Source organism: Neopsephotus bourkii, unplaced genomic scaffold (assembly GCF_033783945.1).
Source record: "Neopsephotus bourkii isolate Nb327-2 ecotype Australia unplaced genomic scaffold, CSIRO-AGI_Nbou_v1 NB_168, whole genome shotgun sequence".
Classification (NCBI taxonomy): domain Eukaryota; kingdom Metazoa; phylum Chordata; class Aves; order Psittaciformes; family Psittacidae; genus Neopsephotus; species Neopsephotus bourkii.
The window spans coordinates 6,202,769-6,225,783 of NW_026900684.1; the positions used below are offsets into that span (position 1 = coordinate 6,202,769).

The window sequence follows — 23,015 nt, forward strand, 5'->3', positions numbered from 1 at the left end:
TTAAAAATACTTTCAGCCCAATTCAGCCCAATAAGGTGGTGAAGCGTAACAACTTCATTTTCTGACTATTCTCTCTGCCTCCCAGTTTTGATTGTGGTAAACATAAGAAACACCATTATTGTTTACAAAATATTTCCAGACCAAGGAGGCACAATGAGCTCATCAGCAATGCTGTAAATATTATATGAAATTCATGCAGGTATCTAAAAGTCATGGCTATGGGATAGCATGGAAAATAAATTTATCCCATGTTAGACAGCTGAAAAATCTCTGCACTGCACAGTTCTTGAAGTTCTAACTGTAATATTAAGCTTCATGTTAAAGCATAAAAGCTGACAGTCACATGTGTATCTGAATAAGGCCATTTCAGAAATGGCTGAAAGGAGTTGCCTTGACTGATGTTAGTAAGTCATGGCCTACAAGTATCTATTATCTGGCTTTGGTACCTACGATGCTAACATGCTTTAGAAATTTCAGGAGCTGGCTTCTGCCTGCTAAAGAAGTGTGCTGTATGGCATTCACCAGGTATATGACCACACACTAAAAGCCCAACTGAAGAGACTACATACATGATCTTCTGTCCCAGAAGAGCAACACGTGGCACTGATGTTTAAAACAACAGGCAAGCAGATTTTGACAGACACAGAGCAGACACACACAATGGGGAGGCAGAGCCCTGCACACAGTATTGCCATTGGAGGCATCTGATACCAGAAACCTTCAATCTGGGAAAAGAAAGGATGATAGGAAACAGCTGCTGCCTCCATATGTCCTAGCAACACCTGGAGCCTTCCCTAAAAGTCCCACTGGTTGCTAATTTATTTATTTATTTTTTTTAAGTCAGATATATAACTCACAGAATCATAGAATCACAGACTGGTTTGGTTTGGAAGGGACCTTAAAGATCATCCACCTTCCAGTAGACCAGGTTGCTCAAAGTCCTGTCCAACCTGGCCTTGAACACTTCCACGGATGGGGCATCAACAAGTTCTCTGGGTAACCTGTTGCAGCGTCTCACCGCCTTCATAGTAAAATACTTCTTCCTAATGCCTAATCTAAATTTACCCCTTTCCAGTTTAAAACCACCCCCCTTGTCCTATCACTACATGCCCTTGTAAAATGTATTAGTTACCTCAATGCCTTTGATGGAAAAAGAAATGGTGTGAGAGCATAGACCTGGCAAACTGCAAAAATCTGCCACATATCTGCAGACAGGGAACATATTGCCAAGCCCCACACCTCAGTGATGCTCCAGTCATAGCTAAGGTCCCAGCACAACCTTGGGAAGCTGACAGAAATGTGGAGAGAATGCGGAAAAACAAAAGTTCTTGATAAAACTCTCAGTGATGAAAGCATTACAACACTCAAAATTAAATGCAGGTCAAAGAGAAAAAGTTAAAATAAACACATAATGAAAGTAAAGGTGATTAATGGCAACTAACCTATATTCTCCCTCATGCCTGTTAATTACAATACCTATGCTGGGTATTGTAATAAAAATTCCATTTAAGTGGCATTATTAATTAAACTGTTTTCCTCATTCCTGGCAGTAATTGAGCTTTACAAACAGCAGAATACTGTTAACTTGGCATTGCAATCAAAAAGAAGTATTATATTGTTCTTCATTGATAAAGTAAAATAGATTCCTTTTGATTACAAGTATATTTAGTCATTGCTTTAGTCACATTCTATAATTGTCACAGTTTTAAGTCCATTAGTTTGGGGGGGGTGTGACTATCTCCTCTGCCACTGAGCCCAACAGGAAAGGCATCTGCTCCTCCACAATCTGGAAACAGATGTGAATGCCAGCACTGTCACGCTAAATCCCAAGTAACATAAGAGAACCACAGACAACAAACTTGTAAACAGCACCGGAGACATGGAAAGTTATGCTCAGTTTGCAGAAACAGACAATTGCCTAATCTTTAAAGATTACTTAAAATTCATATGCAGGATAGTTAACTGACCCTCAGCTGTAATTTTAACACTCTGTACCCCTCTGTGTCAGCCTCCTCTAATAATGAAGCTTGTTTTTGTTGGTTTTTCCTATCTCTTTCTACCTTAAAACCTCTTAAGTTGCTCTATTACTATGCTCAGTCAGTTTTTGAGATAACTCCGGAGATAGCTGTCCATTATTAGAAATCGATCAGCATACAAATTTTCAGCTTAAGCATCTTGAGAAGATGAGAAAACAGTAACATTTTCAGATGAACCAAAAGCATAAATGCACAACATAATAACCACAGTGTATCTATTTTTATACAAATGTGGCAAATTATTAGTAATTATCAAACATGGGTTTCAAGTCTGGTATCTTTTTTCCATCCACATTTCATTTGCAATTTGCATTCTGACTGTATGGTCATCCCTGTGTCATAGCACAATAGCAGTTTCACTGCTCTTTCTCACAGAATGGAATATAAACCAAAATACATGTTTTCCCAGAAGATATTTCAGTTGTTAAGCCTAAATGTTAGCTTTCTTCTCTGTTCAAAATGGATTGGCTGACTGTTCACAGCAAGCAGTAGTAATAAAAACAATCCCATGGCCTTTTTAATTAAATAGAATTCCTTTTCCTTTTTTCCCTACAGAAGAGATGTCCCTCTGCTATCACTAATATGTAAACATTTGCTTTATCACAAAGAATAGCTGGCTGGTATATATTCTTGTTCTGACCATTTGCTACAGAACTAAGGCTAACAAAATGATCAATCTAAAGGTACACAGAGGGTAAAATGCTCAAAAGACTTGGAACTATGAGAGACTGTTGTGAAGAAGTAAGGACAGCAGAGGCTTAAGTAGGTCAGGTCTCACTGGGTATTCAAAGAACATTTTATGTTCATAGAAACCTATTTAGCAGACATAAGACAACATTCGTGACAGATGTATCCAATCTTGCAGTGTACAACTCTTCAAGCTTATTTGACTGAATCTGATATTGTGTAATTCCAATACTGACTGAAGAAAATGAATCGTGTATTTGGTTCTATGCACAGTGAAAATGGCACTAGTCTTGTGTATTGACACAGACAATGTCAAGACAGTGCCATATCTGGCACTGCCTGATGTCCCCAAATTCTCGTTAATTTCTTCTCGTTGTTGAATCTACACTAAAGAAGAAATAAATACTACAGTACCAGCCTGTTAATACACTTCCTCAAAGTCCGTGCTATGCAACATATTAGAAACCATTCCTGACTGATGTGGTTCTCTATAATTGCAAGATGACCCAGGAACAAGCTCTTCCCCTTAATAAAACCAAGAGTCGATAGGGAAGATCCCAAAAGGTAGAACTGAAGGATGGAGGTTACATATGAAACTGTGATTTGATGCCCATGTTTGACCTAGGAGCTGCTCTACAAAACTTTCCCTTCATTCACTCACTGCAAATGATGGATGCTGAATGGGGCAGTAAGCCACAGGGATCTGAAGGATTAAATTCTGTTTTGTCTTGCGCATTGTAAAGCTGGACTCCATTTCTGGCTCTCACGCAGACTCTGTGTACCAAGTTTGGGTAAAAGGATTGATGTGTATATAAAAATAGGTCAAACTAAGGCAACTTCATATTTCTTACTCTTTCATGGCTTAAACTTAATACTGCTCTTCCTAGTCTTCCAAACAGGGAAAAAGTATCTAAAATGTTAATGCTGGAAAAAAAATGGCCATTTTCTTCCTTGGTTGCAAATCTGATTATGGATAGCAGTTAAGGAAATGAGCAGCTTGCAAAAATTCCCGTGTAATCTTGATCCCAAAATGAGGCACTTTCTATTCTTTATTTCCCATCTTTTTAACCCATTATTTAATCCATTGTTGAATCCTTTAGACTAGAGCTAATGTTTAATTTCACTCTTCTATTTGTTGCTGCACTATCTTTTGGTTCAGCACTTGCATGTTTCTGTTGTTTAACTTTGTTTCTAAACCATTTAACAGTAGATGAAGCCTCTAAACATAATTTTTCACAACTGACTTCTATTTTCTCTAAAAATTAGCAGGTCTTGCTGACAGGAATGGTAAACTTAAGCATTTTGTACACTGCAAAGTGGTTGAGAGATACAGCTAGGGCTAGAAAAGCAAGAATATGCGTGAAGTGAGACTTTCTTTCCTTTAGACAGACATAACATTTTCAACCCCTTGTGACCCCCAAGACTGCATTAAGTGGCTTTACAATGCAGTGTTTGCTATGGTCTCTACCCATGCTGACACCCTCTGCTCTCACTTCCTCTTTGTAGATGTAGGAGTTTTTCCTCTCAGAGTGACGAAAGAAGTGCAAGACAGACCAGACTCTTGATGCAGCTTCTTCCTCAGGGTGGGCTAATTGATTGAGCAGTAATTGACTGAGCAGTTCTGCAAAAGCAGACATGAAGTCTAGCAAACTGTCTCTTCTGCCTTATGTTGTCTGAGCAAAGGCAGTGGGTTCTGAAGTAACTTTGTCTACCCCATGCCCACTGCAACTAAAATAAGCCTGGGCATGACATGTTCATCTCTCTGCCTTTCTGAGAAGGGCCTGGTTACACCACTGTTCACCATGTGAGTGGTCCTGTTAGTTCTTCAGTCTGCAGTGGTCACAGTCATAGAGCTGATATCAGCCACACTACGTTCCTCATCAGTGTGTACTGGCATATTTTGCAGCAAGTGCTGTAGCATTTTCACGCTTGTGGCAATGTCTCCCTGTGAAGTTCAAAATTCATCTCAAACTTGCTTTACAAATGTGACACGCCACCTCAGCTGCTGTAAACCCCACCAGACAAGCCATACCCCTGTGTTAGAGGCATGTCACAGGATGTTAGAGGTCGCACAATACTGCAGTCCTCCCCATCTTTTTATGTAATGACAAATTTCCTACCCAGTCATTTCCCTTTCACACCTATGGCATGAAATGGTTAAACACGATGAAGAACTGTTTCCATCTTACATTAACGATTTTCACCGATTTATATTTGGATGGCCTATTATATTTCTGATATTACATCTATAGAGATGATAAAACCACATATATGAATGAGTGCAATCCATTCATAGTTTTATGGACCAGAAGTTCTCTAGAGAGCCTCCCTGAGTGCTGGATTTTACATTTAGATTGCTGAGTTAGCTGAAATATGTGTAGTATCACCAGTAGGCAAAGAGCTCCCTATTGACTGTGGGCAGAGGAAGGCCCTTGTGCATTGTTTATTTCAGCAAGGATGTGAGCTGGCATGCGCCCATGAAACAAAATGTTGTACAGCTATATTTGGGCTTTTTTTTTATAGGGTATGTGAATAAATGATGTGGGGAGCTGAAAGCTCTCACTCAATGGAAAGCTCGACTCTTCTTCCCAAATACAGGAATAGAGGTGCTTATATTTCTTAATGTGCCTATAGGACAAATAATCTGGCACAGCTATCTTCCTGTGCCCCTTGGATTCATAAGTAATCTGGCCCCTTTGGGGCCAGCAAAGTATAGAGCTCAGCTCAGAATCAGGTCTTCAATATTTTACTATCTGTATGGCTGTTTTTCACAGCTCCTGACAGTTACATTTCATACTGTATTCCTTCTTTCATATTTATGTATTTATTTAGTAGCAGATATTTGGTTCTGATGATTTATGAGGCAATACGATGGAAACGGATTACAATTAATGTGTTTTATAAATGGGATTATTTCAATCCCACTTTGAAAAAGAAGTAGTGTTGAAGCTTAACTCTAAACCACACCTTTATACTCCTGTGTACATTCACACAACACCCCTACAAATCCAATGATTGAAAGAGGCTTGGCAGCAGTGACAAGCTCTAGATGCATACAAGTCTTTTGTTCTTTGGGGTTGGCAGCTGAAGTGGGAAGTCTGCTCAGGAGGCTCTGCTTTGCTGGGGCAGAGAGGAATTTCTCCAGCTACTCAGCAACTCAGTTTCTTGCATTTTTCACAGGAGCTTCATCCCAGTAAGAACTACTTCAAAGGCTTTATACAGCTTATGCTGTGCCTTGGATTGAAATGTAGCAAGCCTGTTTCAACAAAGGCAATAAAGATTTAAGGTCATAAGGCCTTCTAGGCTTTATTATTAACTTACACTGATTTTAAAGAGGGAGGGAAAGAAAGATTGATTCTCCCCTTTTCTTTCTGTGACTTCTTAAGACTATAAATCTGAGTGCAACTAATGCCAAAAAACAAGATCCTTATGCTTATTTTTCCATAAATGTGGTGACTTAAGCTTCTAATTAACAAATTAGTCAAAAGAAAAGTATTTGAAGACAATTCATGGAATAAGAGGTGAAAAATCTGTAAACTGGAGAAAACCACAGAAGTTACAAGCACAAAGACAGCCTATTCTATTGCCGTATTAAAGTCAATGACATTTTCCTTACAGCCAAGCACTGCCCTCATTAATTTCCTAAAACTGAAATTATATAATATTTATAGCAAATGTTTAAGAAAATAAATAATTAAAGAGATGAAATAAAAGAAATCCTCAAAAAATAAAAATTGGGCAATGGAATATAACAAACAAACAGAGAAAAGAGAGAATAATTAAAAATAAATAACCCACAAGAGAGGAAGAAATCTCCATCTTCTCTGTATGTTGTCTTTTTGGACAATTATTTCCCTACCTTGCAATCAAAAGTCTGTATTAGGTTTTTGCTCTAGCTCTATACACAAACATACGTGACTGTAATGAGTAAATAAGTGATAGTTAACATTCCTAAATGTTTATTAGTTTCATGCAAAATGAGAGAAGAAGAGGTCCATGGATATGCTGCAACTTATAGCCACATTACAGAATTTTTAAAGCCTAGATTTCAGAAATACTTTCATAGGAATTAGACACTACAGAGCTTAACTGCAGTTCAAATACTTCTTTGAAGTTAATTTACCCACTATCATGCTGCAGAATGCTTGCAAAACATTCAAACTTTATTTTTCCTCTAAACAATTAGGACTTTTCATTAAATCATTATTGTGTTTTTTACTGTTACCAAAAATGTTGATAATTAAAGATTAGTATGTCACAGTTCATATGCAATCCATCAGATACCCCTGTTCATGGTGACAATTATATGAAAATGGGACTCACCTATAAAGTAGGACAGCAGTATTGCCAGCAGCACTGAGACCCCTACGGCACAGAGTGCAGTACATTTCCAGCTACAGTACTTTGAAGACTTCTTGAATTTAAAAGCACTTCTGGATAGAGTGTTCCTAGGTAGTGGCCGAGTAGGAGGGGAATAAACAGAGCCAGATGCCATTGTGTACCCTGGCGTTGCAGTACTGAACAGCGGTGTGGTCCCTGTTCCTGTTTTGAATAGGAAATGCCTGTGGAAGAAAGAGTGTATGGTAAGGCATAAAAGTAATTAAAGCTGGAGCAGCCATACCTCTTCTGTTTTATGTGGCCTATTTTTCAAATAGCTAACAACATCCCATCTAGAAAGGGTCACAGAAGCAGTACTTGTCACGACACACATGGAAAAAAACACTCTCCCTTTAAGAAAAGACTGAATCCCCCCCCCGACATCAGTAATACCCTGGTATACAGACAGGAAACAGAACTACCCAAAACAGTATGGTAGGGAAGAGGTCTCTCAGAGTTTATCCAACAAGTAGGGACAGGCTTTCTGCTGCTATTTATTTTTGTTGGCTTCTGCTACAGACTACAGGGAACTCCATTAAAAAGTCAATACTGAGCAATCTGACTATAGCCCACACTACTTATCACAGCCTGCCTGGGTTAAGTACAAAGAAAACAGAAATCTCTCAGATACAAACTTCTGGCAACTTTGCCAAAATTAGTCAGTTAAAAGATTATTTTTTTTGGATCCTAAATACTCAGTTCACTAATTCATATCTCCTTGCACATAATCTTACTGTAACAAGATCTGATTATGGATACAGCAGCTTTGTTACAGCCCAAGGAAGTACTCTACAGAATTAGATTTAGTAAGTGCTCAAAAAGAACCACAACCAGCAACAGAAATGAAAAGCAAAGCCAAAGTTAAGACACACTCAGTGAGTTACCAGTAAATTTAATTTCTTTCAATTAAAATTTCTAAAACAAGTATTAGTCCCTGGGCCTGTCTACAGTAGAATCCTTTAATTTTAGTCCATGCAAGCTTAATTATTTTAGAAAAGCCTCTAAGCATGGCATATGCTACTTGGAGTTTTCCTCCTGACGCACGTAGACAACTCTATGAACAACAAAACTTCAGCCAAACAAAGATCTTTGCGCCTGGGTTTTTTCCACCAATTTGTTATACTGGCAACTCTGTAATGTAAGGTTTGACCTTAGCTCATTAGGCTTTGCAGAAGGAATACATTATAGCTAAAAATGGTAAAAAAGCACACTGTGGAGAATCTTGAACTTACCAAGTGCACAAACAGCTAAACAGAACTAGACAGGTGTTTGCATTTTTTAATAGGTAAGAGACACTCATGAATTGCTGATACCTAGATCCTCCTGAAGCTCAAGGGCATGCCTACACCATGTTTGCCTACTGCATGCCATCTATATGGTATGGGTCAGAGGATCTAGCACCAAATGAGCTAGCTTTGGAGCAGAAAGCCGTCTAGTTACACACCATGTGGCACTGTGGACTGCTTCTTAGCTGATGGGACTTCCAACAAGAACCTTGCTTGGAACCCTGCATAGTAATGAAGTAACCTGTACAGGTATAGCAGTGTTGTCAGAAATGCACTAGAGAGACACTAGAAATTAATTTATCCCACTGCAGCCTGAGAAAAATACCAGCACTTGATAAACAAGGTTTGCTGTTTGCAGGTGATTTTGCTATGGAGGTTAATAGATGAACTAGAACATCTTGGCATAAGCCTCTCCTTGAAAATATCTGCATTATAAACATGATCCTATGAAATATGCTACATGGGTTACTTCATTTTGAACAACATTAAACTCGCTGGCAATAACAACATAAGGATATGTACTAGATCTATCGATGCACAACAGCACATCACAATTTTTCTCGGCTTCTGAGCTCAGAGGATTATCAAAAATTTCAAAAGACAAAGCTCTGGTGGTTTAAATCCTCTCTAAGAAGGTACTTCGTTAAAAGTTGTGACATTTTCTATGTAATAAAAGCCAAAATAATAGTAACCCGCCTCATGTAAAAAATGTTTTACTCCTTACATCATTACTGTGATTTTACAGACTCGCAAAAGCATATAGATTCATTAAGTCCTGATAAAGTGTCTTACCCACTTGGCTATTACTGCTTTCTCATGTTTGCCTGCAAATGGTAGATGATATGTCCAGGCATACTTCACAAAGGGTGTCTACATAAAACTTAAGAAAATGCCAAACAGAAAGGTAGCCATTTCTCTTTCTAAGTGCAACATGTACTCTTTTGGGGGACTGAAGGAAAGTCACACTGTAGATATAATAACACCCCTCCTAAACATTGCTTCCATGTTAAAAATAAGAAGCTGCCTGACCAACCTGCAATTTTCACATCCTCCTGTTCATGCAGGTAGGGTCAACAGACTAAAATGGAAACTGGCATTATACAAGCACTTGAACAGAATTCCATATACCTTAAGCTTTAACAAAATAACGCAACAAAACAGTTGGCCTCTGATCTTTTCTTTCTTTTTTTTTTTTTTTTTCCTCCAAGAAAGTGAGAGCTGAGATGTTTGCTTTGGTACAGCATAGCCTACTAAAGATTGTAATCCATATCCTCAAAGCCTTTGAGAAGATAATCACATAGATAAACTCAGGAGATGGCCGCATATACGTGGTGCTGTGAGCTGTCATAGCTCTGACAGTTCATCTCAGGCATCAAGGCAATGAGAGGAAATTGTAACTTTTATATGTGAATCATAGAATCATTTAATTGGAAAAGACTTTTAAGATCATCTAGTCCAACCATTAACCTAGAACTGCCAAGTCCACCACTAAACCACGTACCTAAGTACTGTATCTACACATCTTTTAAACACCTTCAGGGGACAGTAACTTTACCACTTCCCTTGGCAGCCTGATCCAATGCTTGATAACCCTTTTGCTGAAAATTTTTTTCCTAATATACAATCTAAACCTTCCCTGATGCAACTGGAGGTCATCCCCTCTTGTCCTATTGCTTGTTACCTGGGAGAAGAGACTGACACCCACCTTGCTACAACCACCTTTCAGATAGTTATACAGACCGATAAGGTCATAGAATCATAGAATGGTTTGGGTTGGAAGGGACCTTCAAATCTCATCTAATCCAACCCCTGTGCAATGAGCAGGGACATCTTCATGTAGATCAGGTTGTCCGGAACCACATCCAGCCTGGCCTTGAACATCTCCAGGGATGACGCATCCACAACCTCTCTGGGAAACCTGTTCCAGTGCTTACCACCCTCATTGTAAAGAATTTTTAACTCACATCCAGCCTGAAAAATTTTCAAGAGTGCCCTTTTCTCCAGGCTAAACAGTCACAGTTTTCTCAGCTTCTTAAGACTTGTGCTCTAGACCCTTCACCAGCTTTGCTGCCCTTCTTCAGACATGCTCCAGCAACTCAGTATCTTTCTTGTAGAGAGGGGCCCAGAACTGAAAACAGGATTCCAGGTGCAGCCTCACCAGTGCTGAGTAGAGGGGAACAATCACTTCCCTAGTCCTGCTGGTCACACCATTTGTGATACAGGCCAGGATGCAGTTGGCCTTCTTGGCTGCCTGGGCACAAGCTGGCTCATGTTCAGTGGCCGTCAATCAGCACCCCCAGGCCCTTTTCCTCCAAGCAGTTTTCCAGCCACTCTTCCCCAAGCCTGTAGCGTTGCATGGGGTTGTTGTGGGCCAAGTACACGACGTAGCCCTTTGCCTTGTTGAACCTCTTACCATCAGACACAGCCCATCGATCCAGCCTGTCCAGATCCCTCTGTAGATCCTTCCTACCCTCAAGCAGATCAACACTCCTGCCCAACTAGGTGCTGCCTGCAAACTCACTGAGAGTGCATTTGATCCCCTTGTCCAGATCACTGATAAAGATATTGAACAGAACTGGCCCCAGTACTGAGCCCTGGAGAACACTACTGGTGACCAGCTGTCAAATGGATTCCAACTGGATGTCAACTCCACCACCACTCTTAGGGCATGTTTGGGCCATCCAGGTTTTTATCCAGCAAAGAGTACACCCATCCAAGCCATGAACAGTCAGTTTCTCCAGGAGAATGCTGATGGAATACAGCAGTAGGAATTCTGCAGTGTGTACTCCTAGGCAGCACACAGCAAAACTCACTTTAAGCTATTCTTCCTTCACTTCAAATCCTATGAATACAATACCAGAGTGGTCACACCAGCTGGCTGGAAAATGCCTAGGGAAAAATAATGATGGAAAACCCAGCCTGGCATCTTCTGGGTTAAGAAAATTTGTCTGGATCTCTCTATTCCTAATGAGTGGAGTTACTAACAAAGTTGTCAGAGACTCTCCTACTACATTAACTCCGAGTGAGAAGTATTTAAAGTGTAATGCTATCAGACTTGCACATCTTGTCTGCTTCACTGAGCCATGCCAAACTGTGTTCCTATGAGACGTTCAGAAGGTTATGGTATCTGACAACAAATCCGGGCTGCTTCCAGATAATGCTGAAATTCTTATGCTCTTGAAATATAATCTATTCACAAATGATTTTAATTATCTATATATCCATCTACCTTGTCTTTTCAAACCATCGAACTCGAATAGCTAATTTCTAAAGCCTAAACTGTTTGCACTACTTGACAAAGCACTGACTTACTGGCAATTACACTATGTTTCATCTCGTAGGGAGCTTATAGCATCTGCAATAGTGTATCTTCTATTCAAAATTGATCATCTAACAAGCATTTGCTAGACCTTCATGTAAGCAGCACTTTAAATATTTTATTAAGCTCTGGAGTACAAAAATCCAGTGAATGTTTTAAAAGACTAGCTCTGTTTCTTTTATTAAATAATTTGATTCAATTTTTAAAGGGAATAATATCCTACCTTTACACGCAATATATATTTCTGTCTGCTTATTCAATATATGCTGCTATTAAAAAGTGTAGCTCATCTTAACATTTCAGGGAGGGAAAAATTCAGTATGTAACTACAGACTGGTAGCAAAATACAAAGCTGTGTTATAAACTAATTTTTGGATGCAAAGACAGCTGGAAAGTCCTCTTATTTCCCAAAGGGTAGACAGTTTATTTAAGCTTCCACCCTTAAAAGAAAAGACAGAAATACATCATCAAAAACATCAAAGATGTCAGCTCAGAAAACAAGCATGAACAGAAGTAAAATAATCACGCTTTTAATTTAACTCTGTACTCCCTGAGCAGCAAGTCCTGGTGTGTACCTGCTGACATGCAGCTTTCTTCCTCCTCAATTTGAGGGGGAGGATTCATATCAAGTAAGATTTTCTCTGTGCTGACACATCCTCCATGGAAAATAAAACTGAAGCACCCACTACCAAATTTAGTAAAAGGGAAAGCAGGAGGGGGGAAAAAGTGATAAAGAAGCCCATGAGTTAGACAGAAAGATTAAATTGACTGAAAGCTGAGTCTTCAGAGAAACTGAGATAGATAATCACAACATTCAAGGACAGAAACGCTCAGACCATAAACCCAAATACTTCTGATATGAGAAAGGCAGGTGTCCAGCAACAGAATGTGATTTAGAATAGCTTTCTTTACTAAAGGATGTGTGACAAAAACTTTTGACCTCAGTTTAGAAGGAAATGGATACTATGCATCAATGAATGCAATACAGCATAAACACGTCTGGAAAGCCCTACATTCCAGACTGACAGATGCATAGATATTATACAAATAAACTAGTCCACATTACTTTTAAATAGATTGGCCTCAATTTGTACAGAATTATTGCATAATTTTAACATTCCAAATATAATTTTTACATTAGATCTATCATTATATTTATTTATTTATTTTTAGTTTATGCTGAAATTGCTTCACCTTGCAAAAGATTCAGCATGATCTGTAGCTATGATTTCTCTGGGTTTGGACACCACATACAGAATACTTTGTATGTACTTGGGAGACACATGAAAGAGCCTAACTTATCATTTCTAGCTACTTTCTTGGCAGCATTTTTGTTCTGAAGTATTTCATACAGTCCAACCCATGGCTATATGAAATATTTTGCCATGAATTTCATGGCAAATATGTCACAGTGTACTAAAAGTCATAAAGGACTTTTACAAAATTTGTACTAAATACAGAATTGTCAATAAGGCTCACCCAAATTCTACTGAACTGCTGCAAGAACATCAGAACATGCATCTCATTTTATCACCTTGCCAGTGAGATTTAAAGGCAGGTATTGATATTTTGTGCAACCTTATTATTTAGACAATGACTGCTGTTGCAGAATAATTGCTAGGCCATATGCATATACAATGAAATATTCAACACAAGAGCTACAATACAACTGATCAAGAATAAAATTTTATTTAGAATATATGTGCTTAAAAAATCTAAATCCTTCCTCCCAAATCTGTGAATCGTGTGTACTGTTGTATACTACAAGCACTTGAAGAATCTGGAGCAGAAAAAAGTCTCTTAGCTTGGTTATGTTTCTGAATAGAGAGATTCATCATGGTCAGTAACAAATGTCCTAGTGCAACTGCAGCAGTTCTTGCAGTACTGCCTCCTACACTGCCTTACATGCTGTTTGGTCAGTTCCATGATGGTATTAATGATACAAGGCTCTTCAGATAATTACAGACCACTACTGGAAGACTACTGAGCAAGAACAGCTATCACATTCAGAAGACTGCACTACAGAAGGAATTCAGTGTTAAAATTATCTCTGACCCGTACTTTTGAAGGCTGTTTCCTTCTAAAAACAGTGTAAGTGGTAGGATTCCTGCAAGCATATGCAGGACAAGAGCAGGTTAGTTCAGTCCAGAAATCGTGAAGGATGATTATCCTATTTAATAGAGAACAGTTACATGTGCAAAATCTGTGTGTAACTGTAACCAAATAAGCAGTCAGGAATTACCACAGTAGGGCAGATCACCAGGAACAACACCCTGTCTGAAACTGACTAGCACAAAGAGGGGAGGAACTAACAGTTCACTCTTCCTTTATAATCCAAAACTCATGCTTGCACTCATTCTTGTGGTGTTTTGTTCTGCAGGCATCGTGTCAAAAAAAATCTTCTATCAATTTCAATTTAAATACAACTGATTGTTCCCTTGTTCTTGTATAAGTATGTACTGTTCGCACTACAGTATATAAAGACAATTTTTTTTATAACATAACTGTTTAATTAATTGTATATTTTTAGGGTAAAACATACAAAAGCATTAAAAAATAATTGCCTGAAGCAAAAAAGCAAAATTGGGCTCTTTGGATCAGGCAAAGGCAACCACGGAGTTGAGGAGAGCTATTTTCAGATCCCTGTTGTTTCAGTGCAGAATGTAACAAAAGTGACATTTTGAAAATGAAAGAACAGAAAATAACTTGAGGAGAGGTGGAAGAGGAAAGAAAAACTATCCCTAACATTTTCTGCATTTGCTTCTTCTACTTGTAGTTCCCAGAAGACCCCCAAACATTTAGGTATATTCATGGCTCTCTAAGAATTTCTTTCAAGTAATTAACAAGTCCACTAAACTGTTACATTTGACTCATCTGTTCTCCCTGCAATGTGATAAAAACCCTGTACATACTAGCAATTACCAACACAGGAAACCAATGTTGGCTCAAAAGATCACTGTACTTTACTTGACTCTTACAGCCAAGGCAATACCACTCTGTTTTCAATATTCACAGATTAAATGCTTTATAAAATAGGCACACCAATTTTTATATTGTGGATCATAAGTTAATCTTCCCTCCCAACCCAAATGAAATCTGCCAGTATTCAACTCCATTAAAAATTATTTGTCTTTAAGGAGTGTTGAATTTGTGGACATTGTCATCTGAATTAAGGCATTTGTAAATAAGGACAGGCAAATGGTCTTACCCATTCTGCTAAGGTCCTCAGTCTGTTATCTTGGACTCACTCGAAGGCATTAAGCAGTAATATCTACACCTTAAACATCTTGAATTAGGAACACATCAATCAGATTTTCATAAGTGGAAAAAATCCTATCAAATCCACTTGGAACAAATGCAAGTTGAGTGAAATGTAAGTTTTAGTGCATTTATTTTTTGGCAACATATTTACCTCTCAGGACCAATACTTCCAGAGGCATGACTTCTCTGCTCAGAATTCTATAGTACTCCTAATGACTTGGTTTTCATGTTTAATATAATGGTATTATTGAATTTCTGGGAATAAAGACTGTAATTATTCTGTTTTGTAATGAATACAGCTGAGATGTTTGCTCACCTGACTAAAACTCAGATACCAGATGCTGTCCAAAAAAGGTCACAATTCATCATGTACCTATCTGGAGACAGCAGCAATCAGTAATTCGGCTTTTCAAAAGGGTTGTTGCACTTTCTGCAACAGTTCGGCAGCCCCAGAAGGCCAATGTAAGCAAGACAGACAGAAAGGTAGCTGCAGTTTTATCTTTTTATTTCTGTGATGGTTCAAAGGAGCACAGGAAAGTCAAACAGAATAGACTTCCAAGGTTTGGGGGCTCTCATTCTCTATGTCGTTATTGACACATGTAGAGTTAATTCATGCCTATCTCTGTGCGAAGACCTAGCATTTGATTATGTCCATACAAAGAAATTAATTCATCTTAAGAAAGTACCTTCCAGAGAAGATTAATATATCCAGCTGCAGCTATTTTAGTTTGCTCCAACTTCTCTCATTCAATTTTTTTTTTATTTATGTCTCTCTGACTTTCCTTAATGCAAGCCAGCTGAACTTTTTCCTCCTGGGAATAGACTATCATGTTTTGTTTGTTTACAAACCCCTTACCAGATACATTAACTGCCAGAATCAGTAGAAAACCATTAACTGTGGAAAAAACGGTGGTCCGAGATCACAATCAATCAGTGCACTAAATCTACTGACTGGTGTGCCCCCTTTCTGCTGACAGACCCTATTCATGCTGCATTGAACTGAGTTCTCTGAGTGAGACCATGACCCTCACTGCCACTTGACATTAGAGAGCTCCGCCTGGTTCACTAATGGATAGATAACATCAATAAATCTGATTCCTTGCACTGAGCTGAGGAAGCAGATGGAAAGAGAAGATTTATCTCTGCTGACTGACATTATAGGGAAGATGTAAAAGATAACAGAAATTACTGACTAGGTCTCATATAAACTCTGGTTCACTGATGCATGAGATCAGCTTTCCCAGAAGGCTCCTGAAGAAACTGGATTTTTGTTTCTCTATGAACACTTTATGCTTGTCTTCATCTTCTGTTAACATTCTTCTGAGATGAAACCTTGTAGCTGGTGGTGTTTGCCCTTAGCACGGGCTTATGACTAACTTCCACAGAACCATATGGCTGCACTTAACATAAATCCAAGCGAGCACAGAAACTACACTATCCTGAGAATTTGTCTCAGTTTATTTTCTGTGTAGAATTGCAATAAAAAATTGCTTAGAAAGAGATAATATTAATTTCTGCTTCATCAGAGCCAGTATTAATACTATCATAATCCCAGTAAAAACTCTGAGATCACATCGGATCAAACGATGATCAAGTTTGGAGGAAAGAAAGGAAGAAAGCAAGAAAGCAAGAAAGAGAGCTATTATCCATATGCAAAAACAGAGGAAACATCTGTGGGAACTGGAGATAAGCCTCTTCTAACAGCTTATTCAAATCTTTCAAAAAAGCACTTCATATATGACAATACTTACTTGAGTTTGGGTGGGTTTCCACTGAAGACCCACTTTCTTTACTAACTGAAGACTAAAAGCCAAGAAAGAAAAGAAGTACTACTAGGGCTGCAAGTGCCTTCCTCACTGCTTGTGTGTTCTTTCACATATGGCCTCTGGCGGGTTACTGCTCCACTGCTGGCTGCTGCTGCAGAAAAACTGGAGAAGTCAGGCAGAGCAACCTGAAGCTGAAGCTTCAAACAGCAATTCAGACATGACACTATCCCAGTCTGTTGTGCAAGCCCCCAGGACATGGTGACTTGAAGGACTGGATACTGACAAAAGCCCCAGACTTCCTCTCTTTAGGTGTGCAAGAATAAATCTTGTCCTCTGCAATGCACCTACCTTCTTTATGGTGTAAGAAAGAATACAGTGGTATAGCATGTAGAAGGCACCTCTAAACATCCCATTGTTTGTTCCTTCAAATTCAGACTCAGGCAGCTAATCTCTCCCCCACAGAAGGAGGAGTTCCCTTCTGTGATATGTAAATGCAACTCTAGGATCAAAAGAATTAGTATAATCAGACGCCTCTGCTGAGCCTGCTCTTTTGTGCTCCTCTCTCCTATACTGCACACTGAGAAGATGAGCAAGGGAAAGAAGCAATGCTAAGCCACACTCTGCAGAAGTGAGCAGAAGAGTCTGATGCACAGAATAACTCATAGCGCTGGGAAGGCAAGCAAAGAAACCTGCCACAGTTTTAGTTACCCATACTCTTCCTTGCAGGATTGCCCCACTACCTCCTTTCAGGGGAGACTGGAACTAGACTTATGTATTGCTGAAAAAAATATCAGTATCTCCTTACAGGCTTCTTCTGGGTCTCCCAGAAGACTAGTGCGTACACAGACTTCCATGTAGATTGCAGTACTCTCAGTACTCAACTCTCAGTACTGTTGGTGATACTCACTTCTGAAGAGGCAGCAGTTGGAGTGAACCTGACAGCCTCATAGTGCACTTTCTGATACTGTCAGTGTTCATGCTTTCCAGTTCTCCTGTCTCCAAAGGAGAAGAAAGCAGAGGAAAGCATCTGAATTTTGCAGTGAGATCTGGAAATGTTCATGTGAGTATTAACAATTTATACTACAATTCCTCATCTTGTTCTCCGCCTTCTAGAATCATATCCTGATCAGTTCTCAGAGATGAGGCATTCTGATCTTGGCCAGTTCTTGACTTGAGTACTGAATAAGTTAAACTTCACAGGAACAAAATCAAAGAAACGTAGGGCACAAGCACTCCTCCAATCTCTTTTACTACCCTTGCTGCCTTCATAAAGCTGAAAGAGAACAATTGCTTTAATGTCTCAAAAGGCACAGGGAGGCGATCTCAAAAAGCAAATGTGGTTTAAGGAAGACTCAGGGCTGCATTATTTACCCACAGATTAATTTAGAAGTTGGAACAAAGGTTAAAATTTCACCTGCAGCTGAAAGACCTGACTGAGCTACTGGACATTTCAACAGGATATAAAGCCAGAGGGAAGTTAAGAAGTGAAGTATTATTCTGCCAGTGACAAGATCTGATTCTGCCTCAAGCAGCAAGCAGGCTGAAGTTTCCATCATAATGGATCTGTGAACCTTAGCTCACTTACTGATGTCTGTGGCTGGGGTTCTCTTCCAATTCAGTCTGTGATAACCCATGATGAACTCTGTGCTGCCACTACTATGCTACCAGCAGTCACTCAAAGAGCCAGATTCATGTCACAACAGTGACAGCACTCACAACCTCTCAGTTGCAGCCACTAACACCAGCTTGGCAACTGTGCATGTACACAATGGTAATACCTGTTTTCTAGTCCTTATTGTTTCCTGGTGAAAACTTGTACTTGCATACATTCTCATATGCAACATGCCAAGATTTATAGACTTGAGAGATCACCATTCAGCGATTCAACAAGACAGGAAGCTACCGCTTGTGCCCCGGAGAGAGTGACACTTTAGCTTTAATGGTACCACTTCCCATACACCTTTTTGGAGCTGGACTTCTCTTTGTGCAGCCAGCGTTATCAGAGATGCTGAATGCTGGTACCATACAGCCTTTACTTTGCCATGGTGCTTGGTATGATTTTTTCAACTGTCTCAATGTGACAGAAAGAATTTCCAGAATCTGTTCAAATTCGGTTTTGGTTCAACTTGAGCTGCACTGACTGGGAGGTCAGACTCAACTGCAGTTATGAAACTGTAGAAAGACATTAGCTTTTAATTTTGTAAATTTTGAGTGCTTAAGTTTATGCTGTTGATGAATTTTTTATTATTTTTTTTTTACTAAAGTGTTTTTTTATTTAACTTGTAATTTTTTAAGGCAAGTTTGAAGAAACTTCAGAGACAGCATTGAAAGGCTTCAGCATAGGGTATCACAGATACAAATTTTTGTTTTGATTATTTCTGGGTTCTGTCATTAGTAGGGCATATGCCAGCAGCCAAGGTTTCTCATAATCTTGAGTCTGTCTTACAAGTGATGAGCTGCATGCTATTTAAAAGGATTTCACACGTAATCACAAGCAGTAAAGAACAAGGAATATGTTTACATCTTAGAGAAAAGAATAGTTGTATGAAGTAAAGCCAACAGTATGTACCATTAAAATACTCTCAAGATTTCCAGCTGTCTTACAATAAGTAATACACTGTGCACAAATCTTTCAAAGCTATAAACAACTACTCTTTAGGTCTAGGCCTATGAATCATTAGGATTTCTATGCAAAATGCCTATTTCTATTACCATTGTTAGCACTAAAATTGTCAAATTCATTAGATTTATATTGTCTCTGCAAGCCATACAAACTAAACCATAGTATATCATAACGTAACACACGCATGACATGAAAACAAAGAAACAAATATATAATGATTCTAGCTGTGACACAGTATGTTAGTGAGGTTGATAAACTGAATCCTCATGCTGATAGCATGTTGTAGTCCGAAATCTATTATGCTTTGGAACCAATGGGTTATTATCTCTGGACAACTTTCACACCAGGAGATGATCCCTGCTAGCATAATTTAAAAAATGAAGGGATTACAAACAAGATAAATTTCATTGTATTGCTACCTGAATTTGTATCAACCAACAGCAATTTCATGTAACATAGTCCATTTGCTAAAATACTTGCATTTGGTGGTCCCATTACAAATATATAAAGAATAAACCAGGCATGATTCTATTAACTCTACTTCAGCAATTATGCATTTGAAGCAGTATTGCATGGTAATTGGTCTAGAGGGAACAATAATATTTGGTTTTGTTCTTTTTTAATACAGTATGCTTACACTTTTACTTTAAATAAAATATATTAGTGTCTTCCAGCGACTATCTGCACTATTTTTGAGTTTGCTGATAATGATTAACTGAATTTAACATACCATTCTCCTCCTGCTGTTAATTTTAATTTGTGGCTAAGTGAAGCTTTAAGAGTTTTTGGAGCACGATGCAGATCAATGTACAGTGTCAATGTATTTTACAGTTTAATTAGTTATTAATGGATGGATGCAGGTCTCATGTAATGAAATAGCACCTTATCCCTTTTATAATATTAAGAGTTACAGTTACCAAAACAGAATTTGAACATAAAGCTCTGTTTTTTTAACACAGTATAAAGAAAAAATGGTAAATTTATGATCAATAATTCTTTACTAAAATTTACCATATTGTGCTGATTAGCAGGCTGGAACTCATAGAGCAATGGTACTGCTTTGTCAGGGTTGTTTTTTTTTGTGTGGATCAGAAACCAAGTATACTGATATGGCATAAGAATGCCAAAATACAGTTCAAATATAAAGACAGATATTAACTACAAAGTTAAGCAGATATGGAAGAGTGTTGTAAGATAAATTTTATTGAAATAAATTGAAATATTCACTTATCTGGAATTCTCAATTTCTAGTTATATATTTATCAGCAATTCCAATTTCAAAATAGCTAGTAGAAAATATTATGGATTAGATACATAATTTTCTTAACTTCTGTGATTGGTCATTCCCTATGCTATATGAATATGTCATAATATTTCTAAAACAAACATTTGATAAGTAGTAAATGTATTATAAACTAAGGCTCAGATCTGGCAAATATGTAATCATGCAGTTTGCAACAGCTTTCAGAATCAGGCCATAGAGAATTAATACAACCTGAACTGCATTCTTATTTTTGTACATGAAAGCAAACAAGATTTGGCAGTCAAAGTTTACCATGTGTATTTGTCACGAGGCAGTATCAGATATTACCTGAAGTATAATTTAAAAAAAAATCAGATACAAAGATGAGGAAGTCTGTCTCAGATGTTTTGACTGTTGTCACCAAAATCTTCCTTCAAATCACATTTTGCCTTCTGTGTCAACAGTTAGCATCATGCAAACACTTAGAGTCACATACCCATAACTGCTATCGTGATATGTTGGAGAAAACACATCCATCTCTATAAGGTTGTCATGACCATTTGCAAGGACTGCTTGATTTCCTAATTCTCTATACACAAAGATACAAAAAAGATGAAATTAGAGTGGCAATTTCAGTTTAAAGAATGGGATGATCCCACAAAAAGAATGTATTAATTCTGTTGCATAACTTTCTTTTTCTACAGATGCGGAAAATTGCAACTGCATTTTAAATGTGAGATTTATATGCTTTCCATGCTGTCCTCTGAACCACATACTGAGTTGTGACTTGAAGACACAGTACTACAAGGCTACCATTAGGTGGTTACTACCCTTTGGTGATTGCTTATTTATGTGGAAGACCTTGAATAAAATTCCTGGCTGCTGCCCATGGCAAGACAGGCTTAAAGACTGAGCAGAGCATAGTAGGAGATGTTGTTTAGCTGAGGCTGGGCCAGAGATGAAGTAATAAAAATGTACTATTAACAGACAGTCTCTTGCTGGCTATCTGGCACAGCCAGTCAGCCAGAAAATATGCAGAGGGCTAGCTACCAGAGTAAGTGGAGATCTCGTGTTCTGCAAACGACACTGCACAGCAGTCAGGGAAGCAAAGACCACAGACTCTGGCTCTCTTCAGGAATGGCGAGAAAATGAAGTGGGAGAAACAAAGCTAGGCACTATTTTGTTTAGAACTGCATATTCCTTTTCTCTTACCTAAAACAGGGAAAGTTTTGGAAAAAACTTTGGATCCATGCTTACATCAATAGCTGCACATCTTTGAAGAGGCAAATTATAAACTCAGAGAATACTGTGCAAATACTACTGAATTTTGGACTACCATTGCTTGACTAAGAGACAGGGGACAAAATACACAGTGTGGACAAATTCCAAGTATTCCAAGTCCTGTCTCCTCAACTTGGAGACCAGCAGTGTGGCACACCCACAATGAGACATGGGATCTTCAGAAAAGCAGGACTTGAGCTCTATCCCCAGTTTCTGCCTTTATTTTGTACTGTTCCTTCTCACTATAAGTAAAATGGCAAATCAAGTCCATGTGTGAAAACCTGGAAGACTTACAGAATGGAACAATTTTGAATTTGATTAAACCAGATACTGTTTTAGTGGGTGGAATGCATAAAATAGCTGCTTTGAGCAGACTTTAACCTCCAGCAACACTGTGCTTTTGCAGACAATCAATCAGCCTCTACACAAATTGATTTAGGACTTCTCTGGAAACTACCAACACCGTTTCCACACCTTAATCAATACTGAATGTGGTAGCTTCATTGGCGATTCACCCCAATAAAGATATAAGGGTGTGTTCCTCTCTCTAAAATCTTTGCATTCTAAAGTAAAGTTTGGATCAAGCCTGCAGAATGATTTTCATGGAACACATTCTAGGAATTGTTTTGTCTGTACCACTTCTGAGACATTCTAGTGGTTTAATTAAATCCTTCAAAATGCTGAAATATTTTCCAGCCATCAACTATTTTTTCAACCAGTTCCCTCTTTCTTCTCCTTAAACTTACTAGACAAATAACTGAATACAGGAATACCCATTCTATTTTGAAGCATAAGCTAGTGGTAAGAGAAGACTGAGCAGTATCAGTAGAGACTATGAAAAACATGTGACTTTCTTGCTTATTTTCTATAAAATACTCACAGTCTATCATATAAAATAAAGCCATCTTTCAAAAAAGAGGTATTTTATAGAGCAAATCAAAGGAGAACAACAAAAGCTCTTCTTTGATTCACTGACACATTAGCACAGATTCTGAATAAAGTTATATAATATTATCAGATTTATTCCTTGACTGGAATATGTAAATTTCCCCTTGCTGACAAATTTACCTTAGACATTCAGTGCCTCAGATTAATGAAATATTGCCTCAGAAATGCTCGAAGAGATGCTGCCAGCT

At 38.4% G+C, this 23,015-nt stretch overlaps 1 protein-coding gene across 6 annotated transcripts in view; it reads right to left on the minus strand.

Moving 5' to 3' along the window:
* Positions 1 to 23,015, minus strand: part of TENM3 (teneurin transmembrane protein 3) — a 1,300,329-nt gene that overhangs the window by 114,270 nt on the left and 1,163,044 nt on the right. For all 6 annotated transcript variants that reach the window (XM_061372205.1, XM_061372214.1, XM_061372239.1 and 3 more), the window contains 2 exons: positions 21,095 to 21,187; positions 7,047 to 7,285 (listed from right to left, as the gene is read on the minus strand). In XM_061372205.1, the coding sequence (XP_061228189.1) occupies positions 7,047 to 7,285; positions 21,095 to 21,187 (332 nt within the window). The remainder of the gene's footprint in view (positions 1 to 7,046; positions 7,286 to 21,094; positions 21,188 to 23,015) is intronic.